Here is a 14,429-nt window from a genome sequence, read left to right on the forward strand (position 1 = left end):
TGAGGGCAGGGCCTATATCCTTCTTCCCCAAAGCACCCACATGGCCGTCCTTTGTGGGAAGGGGCCCGTGGTGTCTTGGTGGTGGCTGGCCCCCGACAGGCTGCTGAAGGAATCCCTCTCATCCAAAGAGTAGAAAGTGCCAGCAGCTCTCCCTACTTGCATCAGCCCAGCAACCAGCAGTCCTGAGAAGCCACGAGGGCTATGTAGCTGGGATGGGCCAGCAAGAGCCCAGACAGGAGGTGCCCTGTGTGCTCCCTCCCTGCTCCTGGGCAGGATCAGACCCATCAGGAGCACTGAGGTGTCCTCTCCTCCTCCACACCGCCAGGGACTCCAGCGTTCTCTCTAGCCAAGAACTGGGACAAGCATCCAGTCCTCAATTCCAGCTGAGCTGGCTGAGGACCCCGAGGGCTTTGTCACTCTCTGCTAGCCCCATTTGCCATCATCTCCAGGTGTACCCTTTATCTGGTGTTCTCCATGCGGTTCCCAGAGCTTTGCATCCTGATGTGGAGGGAATGAGGAGCCATCCTTCTGGCAGGCTGGCCATAGCAATGCTCCTCTGAGCCACTGACACTTCTACCCTTGACCCCAATGGCCCAGGTGGGTTCTACAGTCTCAGCCAAACACCATCCAAAGACACGGGGAAGGTATTACTATCCCAGTTAACAGACCAGTAAACAGCTCAAAAAGATGACATCGATTTTGAGCTGGGATCTCACTGTGTGTCTATTTGCTCCAAAGGCAATGCGCCTTCTTCTGTGCGATTAGAAGCCTTAGTCCCTGAAGACGCACCGTCATGTCCCCAGTTGAGCATCTAAAAGCCTCCAACAAGAGAGGGACTAGGTTGGGGTTGGAGGGAAGAGGAAAAAAGGGGGCTAACCTTCAGGTCTTCTGACCTGGCTCTTGTTACTGAAATTAAAGTGCTTCTAGCCCTGAATCTCTCATATGGTAGGAACCCAAAGCCTTCCCTCCCTGCCTGCCTATGTACTGAGGCTTTATGTATGGGGCTGAGGGATGCACACAGTTCAGTTCAGTTCAGTTCAGTCGCTCAGTCGTGTCCGATTCTCTTTGACCCCATGAATCACAGCACGCCAGGCTTCCCTGTCCATCACCAACTCCCGGAGTTCACTCAAACTCATGTCCCCAGAGTCGGTGATGCCATCCAGCCATCTCATTCTCGGTCGTCCCCTTCTCCTCCCGCCCCCAACCTTTCCCAGTTATCGCCTAGTAAACATTTCCTTCAATGTCCTACTTATATCTAGCTCTTTTCCCTCTCACCTTCACATTCATCTCCCCCAGCATCTCCATTCTCCCTAACCTCCTTGTCTCTAAATGTGGACCACAAACCTTGTTCTTCACTTTCTCCCTGACATCATTCATGGACGCAGATACTGAAGACGTGTGGGTAACCACCCCAGAGGAAGGAAGACACCATGCCACCTCGTACAGAAAACAGCTGAGAAATGAATATGAGCCACACCTATTAATGGCCCGTCAACCATGCCCACACCTCTCCTTCTATCAACTGACCCAGCAGCAGGTCCCCACAGGAATCTCTGATGTCAACCACCAGCTCATTTCAAAACTTGGAATGTCAACCTTGCCCAGAGTCACAGAAGATTTCGTTTTTCTCAGTGCCCTCGGTGCCTCGTGGCTTTACATTTGCTCAGACTTGTACATCTCCCCATTGACACACCAGTTACTGGACACCTTCTGGTGGCCAACCGTGTGCTGCTGCTGTTGCTAAGTCACTTCAGTCATGTTCAACTCTGTGTGACCCCATAGACAGCAGCCCACCAGGCTCCCCCGTCCCTGGGATTCTCCAGGCAAGAACACTGGAGTGGGTTGCCATTTCCTTCTCCAATGTGTGAAAGTGAAGTCGCTCAGTCATGTCTGACTCGTAGCGACCCCATGGTCTGCAGCCTACCAGGATCCTCCATCCATGGGATTTTCTAGGCAAGAGAACTGGAGTGGCTTGCTAGACACTGTGAAAGAGGAAAAGCGGAGATCTGTACCCCAGAATGCTCCCCATGCTTAATCCCTGGAGTAACCTTGTGAGTCAAGTATCATTAACTCCTTTGCACAGTTAGGTAAGCAAAGCTCAGAGAGATGCCAGGACAGGAAATGGGAAAGAAGCTGGACCAAGGCTGCATGCAGAAGCTCTTCTTTGTCCCATCAACCACACTACAGAAGGGTTAGGTCAAACACCCTCAGGCTGTCTGCTGACCAGAGGGTCTCTAGGAAGACGTTCTTCCTGTTGCCAAGGAGAGAGGCACAGGCAGCCCATCCAACCCATCACACTCTCTGCAGGTGTGTGGGCAGAGACAGGACCGTGATGGGGAGGGAGGGGGCCCTCATCCCCCAGATAAGTCTCAGAGGCTATCCAGTCCACTTCTGGAACCCTACCCTACCAGCTCCTCAATGGCAATTATCATCAAGTCCACCATTTGACATATTCTAGGAGGAGAATGGACTTCCCTTTGATCTGTCAGAGGCAGCGAGTCTCCTCCTTCTCCCAGTGACATATAGCGGAAAAGAGCTGGGCTGTGAGTCAAGGAGTTCTGAATTCCCATCCCAGCTCTGTCACTCTATCTGTGGGAGCACAAGCAAATCCCTAAATCCCCAGGCTCCAGAGCATGGTGCCAACCCTTCCTGTCCAACATTGCTGAGAAGATTAGGTGAGATCATGGGTCTACATAAGCAAGCTTGGTAAAGGCTTTTTTTTTTTTTTCTCCCACGGTTCCACACCCCCTGCCTCACCACACTGACCCCAAAGTCGAGCAAGGTCAAAACAAAGTTAGAGAAAGGAGGCACGTGGCCCCTGTCACACGCAGACCTGCTTCCTAGGAAGCCCATGTGGGAATGGCAGACAGACTACAAAATGGCCCCAACTCACCTTCCTTTACTGTTCCCACTCCCTTTGCAACATGGCCTTGCAGTTCCCCAAGAAGAGTTTTCCCCAAGGCTCCCTCCCCTGGCTCTTAAATCCAGGCTGACCTGCTGGCTTGCTTTGGCCAAGAGATCATGGCAAAAGCCATGATGCGCCAGGTCTGAACCTAGACCTCTAGCAGCCCCGAGCACCTGCATTTGCTTTCCTGAAACTCTGCTGCTGCTGCTGCTGCTGCTAAGTCACTTCAGTCGTGTCCGACTCTGTGTGACCCCATAGACGGAAGCCCACCAGGCTCCCCCGTCCCTGGGATTCTCCAGGCAAGAACACTGGAGTGGGTTGCCATTTCCTTCTCCAATGTGTGAAAGTGGAAAGTGAAAAGTGAAAGTGAAGTCGCTCAGTCGTGACCGACCCTTAGCGACCCCACGGACTGCAGCCTACCAGGCTCCTCCATCCATGGGATTTTCTAGGCAAGAGTACTGGAGTGGCTTGCCATTGCCTTCTCCGGAAACTCTGCTGGTGCCCTGTAAATAAGTGTGGGCTAGCAACTGGTGATGAGAGACCCGGAGCCTGCTGCCAGACTACCACAACTCACAGCCAGCCAACCACCATCGTAACCCGCCAACCCCAGCTGAACAGCCAGATGCACAAGCAAGCCCAGACAAGATCAGTCGTGTCTGACTCGCAAGTATGAGCATTCTTGTTTCAGGACGCTGAGCTGGGGGCTGGTTTGTTACACTGCACCAGCTAACTGATAGAGAGGCCTTCTCTTCTCCAAGCCAACTGGCAGCTTGAGCACAAAAAAATCAGATGACCAAGACCAAGCTCCTGATGGCACCAAGTGAGGGCCCCATAGGGTGGCATGGAGAAGAGGGCACCAGATGTGGGCTACACGGCATAGACAGCTTCTCCAAGATGAACCCAAACGGAGTCACCTCGCCTCCACTCTGCCTCTCTAAACATCCCAGTCTTCCTCTGGCTTCCCGCAGTGCTGAGGAAATTCTGCCTCTTCCCCACTGGGCTCCCCACCCAGATGCTCAGCCAACAAAGGGCTGACTCACCACCTCAAGGGAGGCCTCCCCAGGCTCAGCACCCTGGGGGATCCAGGAGCAGAGAGGGTAATTGAGTCATTCCACTGCTTCAGGCTGTTTCCCTTTGTAAACGCCTACTTCTCAGGCCTGTCGCCTCCCCAGTCCCAAGGGCTACCTGCTAATAAGCCACAGAGACTCCTGCAGGGAGGAACTGACACTTGACTGGTATTTAATGTCCCACAAAGGAAGAAAAGAGCACCAGGAGTCTCCAGCCCCACCCTTCAGGTTCGAGATCCTTCTCTTTAACCCAGGAAGGAGCAGACAGATGAGTAAGGCCTCCCTGAGTATGGGAATGGGGTGGCGGATTCAACATGTAACTTGAAATAGAAATGGCACTCAAACAGAAAACAAACTCCAGAGCGTCCAGCATCATTCAAGCATTTCCCTGGATGAGGGTTTGGATGGCCCTTTGAAATTTAAAAACCAAACATTAAATTCTTTCAAAACAGTCTCTTACTCACGTGCTCCTGCTTGGCCTGAACGTTAAGACTGCGTTTACTCTGTCCACTGGGTAACTGATCATCTAGAGATTATTTGCTTGGAACAGAAGTCAGGACTCCAGGGAGTGCACCCTGCATCCATGCCTTTGAAAACAATCATTCATGGGCCGGAAAAGGCCATTGAGAGAGATGAATACGTCTGCGCGCCTGCACTCCTGTGCTCTCAGGTTTCCTGGGAAGAGAGCTACAAAAAGGCTCACAGCATGGTGGCGGGGGGCAGGGGTGGCCTGTGGGTCCTGGGGTGGCCATGCAAGGGTATCCAGGATGCTGCAGGCCCTTGTAGGCCCGGGACAGCTTTCCCAGTATGTACAGGCTTAGGAAGGAAGAGAGGAGTGTGGGGACAGAGAAGGAAGGGGACAGTGGCCAGGACACAGGCCCTGGTGGGACAGCTCTCTGCCCTTCCCTGTTTTGGCCAAGCCAAGAATTCCAGCTGTTTTGAACATCACTGAGCTCCAAACCTGCCAGAATATCTCTACCAAATATCTCTTCCTCCTGAGCTCATTTCTAAGAATTTCTAAGAAAAAAAAAAAAAGGAATTTCTCAGACTCACTGCACTTTTGCTACAGTATAAGGCTTTAAATTCCATAAACAGTGGGATATAATTAAATGCAAATGTGGGGCTACATTTAAAAATTAATCTTCTATAATTAATTAGTAATTTTAAACATTCTGATAAATGATACTTAAATGGCAAGAATTATCCTAGCTCTGAGTGATAAAGTCATCTGCTGAAGATTTACCATGTTGGAGTGAGAAATATTTGCATATATCATGTGGGACAACAGAACGTTGCGATTATTTAATTTACCTTTGCTATGAATGTATTAAAAAGTGCCATCTTTATATTCAAATTGTGGGAGCAAACTCACTCACTGCAACAAACTCTGAGAAGCAATTGATTTGAAGCCTGGCATTAACCCTGACTGTGCTTCTCAGTTCAGTCACTCAGTCATGACCAAGTGCAGCACGCCAGACTTCCCTGTCTATCACCAACTCCCAGAGCTTGCTCAAACTCATGTCCATCGAGCCAGTGATGCCATCCAACCATCTTATCCTCTGTCGTCCCCTTCTCTTCCTGCCTTCAATCTTTCCCAGCTAGACTGTGCTTCCAGTAAAGATTAAATTGGCCTCCGGCCACACTCGTTGCCTGGGAAGCCAGTCCTGTGCATGGTGGGAGGGATGCTGGAAGCGGTGCTGTCCACCTCTGTCCCTTCACATTCACCTCCTCCTCCCAGCTTGGGAGAAAAACCATTGCCACTCCCAGAGCCACGGGGAGATGTCCCACCAACAGGCTATTCCCCTCGCTGTCCTTTCTCCCACCCTTCTCGCTACAGAAAGAGACTACAGAGATCATGCTAACAGCAAAGGCAAATGCCATCAGCTGCAGCCATCACTGAGTGAGCTGTTTATCTCCCAGCATCCCAACGCCTTCCCCAAACTACTCTGCCATCAGCAATGCCTTTCAGGATGTGTGTGTGTGTGTGTGTGTGTGTGTGCGCGCGCACACGTGCGTATGTGCACAAGTCAGTGCCTCTTGCACTGTGCTAGTTAGTCTGAGGGTCTGCTCGTACCAATGTGTGTGGCTGGTTGGCTATTACCATTGTATCAGCCTGTGTCAGTGTGTGTGTCTGTGTGTGTGTGTGTGTGTGTCCAGTCGTCCAACATGTCTGCACTGTTACTTATTGCCAGGCCTCTCCTGATCCACTCACCTCCCTGCACACTGCTCTTTCCTGGGGTACCACATGCCACCCACAGGTACACTCTACCCCATTCGCTGACCAAGGAACCAAGACCAGGCCAAGACAGGGTTCTGAAGCAAACCTAAGCCTTCCCAAAAGCAGAAGTTTAAGATCAAAGCCCTTGCTGATGAGCTGGCCAAGGACTTGAGGACCAGCCCAAAACAGGCAACTGAGGCACATACAAAAAACACACAACTTTCCACTGGAGGTAAGAAATATGAAATATCCATTCATTCATTCATTCCCTCAACAGCCACTGTGGGCCAAGACTTGTGCTGCTCTTGGAAGATAAAACAGTGGACACATTCAGTCCCTGCCCTTGAGGAGGTCACCTTCCAGTGGGAGGAACAGGCCCCACAGAGCTGGACAGTGCTTGGATGGCAGGGCGTGGACAGTGGACAGTGCCTGCCTCATGAACTGTGAGCAAGCAGTGGCAATTCTTCTTCATAAATGCTTAAGACAGCTTAATTTTTCTACTTTTCCCAGTAAAACAAAAGAGATGGGGAGGGAGAAGAGAGAAAGAGGACACAAAAGGAAAGAGGGAGCCCCCGGAGAGTTACAAACAGAAGCAGAGAAATGACGGATGAGAGCTGGAAGGACAAAGTCCTGCAGTCACCCACACACACCCAGAGGAGGCCCTGGTGGAAGAGAGCCCTGAGGCGCCCCCTCCCAATCACCAATGCACATGCCCAGCAGGACCACTGCCACGTGTAGCCACAGTGTCTGACGCTGTGGTAGGTCTCCAGGAAAAGGTACCACCACTGTGTTCCCAGCTAGTACTTGACAGGGCTCCTGGTCCACAGCAGACACCCAATCTGTACTAGATGGATGGATGATTGTGTGGATAGATGGACAGATGGATGGAAGGACTCACGGATGCATGGACAGGTAGACAGAAGATGGACACATGGACACACGGATACTGACACACGGATGGATAGAATCTCCTCCAAGAAGATGAGATGAAGCCCAGGGCCAAAATGGACTGTGGACTGGAGTGCTCTGCATCAAACCTGACCTGGAGAAGAAATAACAGTAAGACATCCACATCCCCCAACAGAACGGGGGCTAAGGTTATAGAGGCCACTATAGACTACTGACCTTGAAAACCCTGGAAAGGACCCCAAGAAGAAACCACCCCTGAAGTTTGGATTCCCCACCCCTGGACTAGGGACCCCCTTCCTGCTGCCATCTCAGCCTCAGCTTCACCACTCCCTGCCCAACACACCCACAGCTGCAACCACACCACACATGTGATCCTGAAGACACTGGGGCTCTCCAGAACCCTGTCTCCAGCCTCACCTTGACCATGAAGCTAATGAAATTTCATTCCTAGGGATCCAGACCCAGTGTTACTTACTCCAGGGAGGCCCTGACCCCCTGACCACTCCACTTCGCCTGGACCAGAAGGCATAGCTCCAACCTCAGTGCTCTCATAGAACCTGGTCCACACCTCTGCTCCTTATAGGTGAAGGGGGCTGTTAACACCTCTGTCCTCCCCACCAAGCTGGGGGACCCATGAGAGCAGAGACAGTAGCTTTAGTATACACCACAGAACGTGACCTGGAAAAGGAAATGTTAACCAATTCCAGTATTCTTGCCTAGAGAATTCTAAGGACAGAAGAGCCTGGCGGGCTACAATCCATGGAGTTGCAAAGAGTCAGACACAACTGAGTGACTAACACATACACAGAACTTGGCCCAACACTCAGACTCATTAAATGCTAGACAAATGAAAGAAGGAACTCCTTTCCTAAAATAAGTCTGCAGCAGAAAGAAAGCAATATACAAAAAATTAGTAAGTCCAGGATCATAGAATTATTACTCCTTTGTATATAAACTAAATGTGCTCTTTTAACTCCTAATTAACTCCTTATTCCAGCCGTTTTCAAACATTTTACACTGTGAAACATATATTTTAATAAGTACACAAATTGAACTTAAACTACAAAAGCCCACTGAAGGACATTAAAGAAAGCTTTAAAAAAATGAAGAAATACATGTTACTGAATAAGAAGTATTGTAAAGTTACTATTTCTCCCAAAATTAATCTATAAATCCAAAGCAACTCTAATCAAAATACCAGTTTGGGGGGATTTCACAAATGAATTAAATGAAAGCTATTAAAATATTTCATCTGTTTGTGAAACAGAGAGAGAGGGAAAGAAAGAAGGAACTTCTGAGCAGAGGGGAGGGCTCCGGTGGCCAGGAACAAGATGCCTACCCTCAGCCCCTCTCAGCAGCTGTCACCTTGATTACTTCAGGACTGCCACAGCCTTCCCTGGTTACACTGAGTATGGCATCAGAGACTGCTGTCACCATCCTCCAGAATTCCTGCTTAGCAGGCCATGGTCCAGAGAAGAACCGAGGCTCACAATGAGTCCAACTCAGTCCTGATTAGGAATGACTGGGAGGTGCCACCTTCGCTCACTAAGGGAGTCCCAGTGCTGAGCCCACAGAAAGCCCCCCTCCATGGTCTGTGTCCTTACTGCCCACCCAGGGTAGCCTCACAGGGGTCTCCAGGTCTGGAACCAGGAGGCCAGAATTCTGTCACCTCTGAGCCCAGTCTCCCCAAGGGGAGCCTTTTAAAGATAATGCACTGATGCGATAATTGTTAAGACTGATTTAAAAAAAAAAAAAAGAGATCTCAGAGAAGGAAATGTGGATACAGCACTGAGAGATAAAAGCTGAGGGAAACTTGAGATGTGTGTGTGCCTAGTCATGTGTGACTCTTTGTGGCCCGGCTCCATGGACTGCACCCCACCAGGTTCCTCTGTCCATGGGATTTTTCAGGCGAATACTTCAGTGGGTTGCCATGTCCTCCTTCAGGGGATCTTCCTGACCCAGGGATCCAATCCATGTCTCCCATCTCCTGCACTGCAGGCAGATTCCTTACAACCCAAGCCATTAGGGATAGGGCCTGTTATATGAGCCCACAGGGCCCCACAAGCAGATTCCAGTGCCTTGCCTACAGCACTTTGCTTGACTCACCCACCATCAAGGCTAGATTCCCCAAGCTCACAAACCCTGGTCAAGGTAGCCCCTTGCAAAGTGGGATCACAGATGAGCCAGCAGTGCATGGGCTCCCAGGCCAAACCCCTCGGAGGGACTGAGTATGCCTGGATACTGGACAGGGAAGTGGCTCCCAGCATAGCATATGAACAGCCTGGCAGGTCCTAGACAGCCATGTCCATGTCATGTAGAATTTGACATTTACAACAGTGAAAGTGCCAGTCCACCTGACAGATTCACATGTAGCAAAATGTGAAAGATTCAAGCAGAACCCTGTTCTCCCTTACTCCCATCAGCCAGGCTCTTTGAGCAGAGAAGGGAAGGAGTTACAGTTGGGAGGGCCACATCACCCACCCCCAGTGTAACTGGTCCATACCTGACTGTCTGATATCAACACGTCATCAACAATGTGAGGGTGGTTAGGCCATTTACTTCCCCACACCAGCGTTTTATCTTTTGTCAAATTCAGGACATGCCCTGGCAGTGGGACACCCTTGTGAACATCCTCTGTCCTTGTCACCACAAAGAAGAGCCTGGGTTACTCTGCTTGAAAAGCCCAAGCAATGCCTGGGAGCAGTGAATAAAGGTTTTGTTCCAGGATTGGCATCGTCAAGTCTCTCTTAAGGGACCTGCTAAGCTAGCCAGCCATTCAGGTCACGTTCACCTCCACAGTCCAGATTCCTTCCTCTACCATGCTTAGTAGATGCACTAAAATTCTTTGAGCATAAGCACCCTAAAAACTCCCGCCAGACCCCGGACAGAGGCAACTGAATTATACCTTGCCATATGAAACCACCACAGCCATGTTTTACCCAATACAGTAACGTCTATGCTTGTATTTTCCGTATAGGCAGACCTCAGAGATAGCATGGATTCCGTTCCAGATCACCCCAATAAAGCAAATAGTGCAATAAAGTGAAGTCACACAAATTTTTTTGTTTCTCCAGATATATAAAAGTTACACTTACACCATACTGTAGTCTATTGTCTGCAATAGCATTCTGTCTAAAAACACAATCTATGTACTCTAATTAAAAGATACTTCATTGGTAAAAAGATACTATCAACTGACAGCACAGAGTTGCCCCAAATCTTCAATTGGTAAAAAACACAATATCGGGGAAGTGTGATAAGGCGAGATGTGCCTGTAGTCATACACAACAACATGGCATACAGGGGCTTTGGAGTGGGTCAGTCTGGACTTGAGTCCTGTTTAAACCCTGACGGCTGCTTGCGTGACTTGAAGCAAGTCATTTAACTTCTTCAGCTCCAGTTGCCTCATTTTCAGAGTGTGAGGATTAGAGAAGGCACACAGAAGGCCAGACTGTAGTGGGCACCCAGGAAATGATGGCAATCCCTCCTCTTGACAGCAGGTATATGGCACCAGAGACCAAGACTCTGCGGGGCTGGAGCTGGAGGCCATGAAGCCCAGGGGCTGTCCTACCCCCACAGACTCCTGCCATCTCTCCCCACTTGTCATTCTTGCCCAATATTAAGAGCAGCCACTCTCCGGGCAACCCCAGCTCTGCACACCCAGCAAAGTAAAGGCTTTGCAAACAAGGTCTGGGGGATCAAGAAGGCAACCGGCCAAAGCCAAGTCTTGTGCATCCAACCCTGCAGGAGTCTGCATAATTAACCACTTGGAAATAGTATCTTTAGGCCCGTCTTGGTTCTGTGGTAAATCCTTGTTGGGCCTAGAAAGAGAGTGGGGAGCTGAATTCCTCTAGAAGGAAAATGATGAATGTGAACAGTGTTTGAGTACTGATGCTTCTTGAGAAGTCCTGTGTCCAGCAACCCCTCCATCCCTACTTTCTGATAAAGATACCGAAGTTACAGAGGTGAAGCAAATCACCCAGGGTCACACAGAGAGTCAGAGCAGGGAGTTGCACTTGACTCCAAAGTCACTTACCTCCAAAACCAATGTTTTTCCTACTTGCAAGCAAGAAGAGGCAAGGGATTGGGGAGAGGAGGGAGGGGTAGAGCCTGGCGTCACTAGCAGACACCAGCCCAGAGCAGACTCCGAGAGTGGATGGGATTCAGCAAGGAGAAAAGCTTTCCTAGGAGCAGACAGTGGCTAGCACGCTGGTGTGAACATTCTAAGAAAGCCTCGAACACATTAGTGCTGCTAATCCTCGCCTGCCCATGACTGGCCTGAGTCACTTCATATAGGGAAATGTGTTCTGGTGAAAATGCTGAACGCTGCCCAGACCTCACAGTCTGGCTGGACCACCAGCGTGATCCGGGGCCTGATTAGCCCAAAGCAGCATGGCAGCCTGCCAACTGCATGAAATTAAGCATTCCCGAATTTTAAGTTCTCCAGGAGTGGGCTTCGTGCTGGCTCCTGATACATGAGGTAGCATTTTGCGTAATAATTCATTAGAGGGGAAAGCAGACGAAGCAAGCAAAGGACATCAAGTGGAATTAGTATAATTCTGCCTTTCACTTCATTTTACATTAAACCAGAGAGGGCCAACAAAGTGACTGGGGTTAGAAAGAAAGCTGCAAGAAGCGTTCAGCAGTCCCCTGATTCCTTCAGTCCACCGCTGATGCCAGCCTGAGGCCCTGAAACCCACTCAGGCCAGAGCGGCAGGAGTCCAACTCCAGACTGTCACTTCTTTGCCTTTAGATCACCAGGTCCCACCAATCAATTGGCTCACAAGGTATTTCTAGTTGTCTGTTTCCAAACACTTGCAGCCCCTGTCTTCATTAGAAGGTCCTAAACCCTCATATATGCCAGCAAATTTGGAAAACTCAGCAGTGGCCACAGGACTGGAAAAGGTCAGTCTTCATTCCAATCCCAAAGAAAGGCAATGCCAAAGAATGCTCAAACTACCGCACAATTGCACTCATCTCACACACTAGTAAAGTCATGCTCAAAATTCTCCAAGCCAGGCTTCAGCAATATGTGAACCGTGAACTCCCAGATGTTCAAGCAGGTTTTAGAAAAGGCAGAGTCACCAGAGATCAAATTGCCAACATCCGCTGGATCATGGAGAAAGCAAGAGAGTTCCAGAAAAACATCTATTGCTGCTTCATTGACTATGCCAAAACTTTTGACTGTGTGGATCACAATAAACTGTGGAACCTTCTGAAAGAGATGGGAATCCCAGACCACCTGACCTGCCTCTTGAGAAACCTGTATGCAGGTCAGGAAGCAAAAGTTAGAACTGGTCATGGAACAACGGACTGGTTCCAAATAGGAAAAGGAGTATGTCAAGGTTGTATATTGTCACCCTGCTTATTTAACTTATATGCAGAGTACCTCATGAGGAACGCTGGGCTGGAGGAAGCACAAGCTGGAATCAAGATTGCTGGGAGAAATATCAATAACCTCAGATATGCAGATGACACCATCCGTATAGCAGAAAGTGAAGAGGAACTCAAAAGCCTCTTGATGAAAGTGAAAGAGGAGAGTGAAAAGGTTGGCTTGAAGCTCAACATTCAGAAAACAAAGATCATGGCATCTGGTCCCATCACTTCATGGGAAATAGATGGGGAAACAGTGGAAACAGTGTCAGACTTTATTTTTGGGGGCTCCAAAATCACTGCAAATGCTGATTGCAGCCATGAAATTAAAAGACGCTTACTCCTTGGAAGGAAAGTTATGACCAACCTAGAGAGCATATTAAAAAGCAGAGACATTACTTTACCAACCAAGGTCCATCTAGTCAAGGCTATGGTTTTTTCCCGTGGTCATGTATGGATGTGAGAGATGGACTGTGAAGAAAGCTGACCGCCGAAGAATTGATGCTTTTGAACTGTGGTGTTGGAGAAGACTCTTGAGAGTCCCTTGGACTGCAAGGAGATCCAACCAGTCCATTCTAGAGGAGATCAATCCTGGGTGTTCAATGGAAGGACTAATGCTAAAGCTGAAACTCCAATGCTTTGGCCACCTCATGCGATGAGTTGACTCACTGGAAAAGACTCTGATGCTAGGAGGGATTGGGAGTGGGAGGAGACGGGGACAACAGAGAATGAGATGGCTGGATGGCATCACCGACTCGGTGGACATGAGTTTGAGTGAACTCCGGGAGTTGGTGATGGACAGGGAGGCCTGGCGGGCTGTGATTCATGGGGTCGCAAAGAGTCGGACACGACTGAGCGACTGAACTGAACTGAACCCCTCATAGAGGTGTTTAGAAAAAAAATCATTGATTATCCCAGGCACCAAAAAAATAAGCACATGTGCGAGTATATGTAAACGGCACCCCCTCCAGATATGAACACATCCCCAAGAAGAGCAGCCCACCTCTGCAGAGAGCTGGAAATCTGTTTTATCCCTAGAGACTTATGCCTGTCAACAAAGAGAGGAAACTTAAAAGGAAACAAACAGCAACAAACAAAGGCCTGAGTTTTGCCACAGAAATCCCTGGCACTGACTTATAAGCAGGCTTCCCACTAGCTGCCCCAAGGTTCTCAACATCTGGGCAGGCATTGCGTCACTTGTCAGGGACCAGTTGGGAGCCAAGTTGTGCTGGGATACCCCCTTTGTGGTATGAGCTGTGGGCCCAGCATCCAAGGGTTCCAACATCCGTTTCAGCCATGCCTGAGCAGACAGCACCTGCAGCCCACCTGAGTCACCCCGCAGGGAGCCCTGGGCAGAGCTCCCAGGGCCCCAGGCCCCATCACCTACCTCGTTGATGAAGGAGTGCGCCCCCTGCGGGCTCAGCAGCAGGATGGCACGGCGCAGCGTGTCTCGGTAGCGGTTCAGTTCCTCCGTCTTCATCGTGGTGAAGAGGCTGGTGAACACGTGGCTAATGTTCTTGTCCACCTTTTGTAAAGAGACGTCAAGGCCCAGCCTCGAGGCCTGGTCCAGAAAGCTTTGGAGCCCACGGATATCTGAGCAGTGGAGAAGAAGAGCGAGAGAGAACCATCTTTAAGCAGGAAGAGACCTCGGAGGGTGTCTAACACCAGCGCTACCCCCCATATAAACCTTGCACAAGGACTCAAGTCTGCCTCCGTGGACCAATGAACAAAGGATGTGAGACATCTATTTGGTGCCCAACATTCTATACCTGCATCCAGCCCCTGGGTAAATGTCTCCCACCACAGGGAGCACTTCCTGACACCAACAGGTTCTGGAGCCAAAAAGTGTCCTGCGTGAGAATTTCTCTTTCTTTCCTTATTTTTTTCATCCAACAGCAGTGAAAGTTCTGGCAGTTCTGTCCTGGTTGCTATATGTGGTGGTGGTCCCTAACCCTCG

General features: G+C 49.8%; 1 protein-coding gene across 4 annotated transcripts in view; it reads right to left on the minus strand.

The window, feature by feature from the left end:
- GRID1 (glutamate ionotropic receptor delta type subunit 1) overlaps nucleotides 1-14,429 on the minus strand; it is a 701,267-nt gene that overhangs the window by 475,615 nt on the left and 211,223 nt on the right. For all 4 annotated transcript variants that reach the window (XM_055425309.2, XM_088842072.1, XM_088842073.1 and 1 more), the window contains one exon: nucleotides 13,860-14,065. In XM_055425309.2, coding sequence (XP_055281284.2) covers nucleotides 13,860-14,065 — 206 coding nt within the window. The remainder of the gene's footprint in view (nucleotides 1-13,859; nucleotides 14,066-14,429) is intronic.

Source organism: Moschus berezovskii, chromosome 12 (assembly GCF_049115385.1).
Source record: "Moschus berezovskii isolate FMDL1 chromosome 12, NW_MosBer_1.0, whole genome shotgun sequence".
Taxonomy (NCBI): Eukaryota; Metazoa; Chordata; class Mammalia; order Artiodactyla; family Moschidae; genus Moschus; species Moschus berezovskii.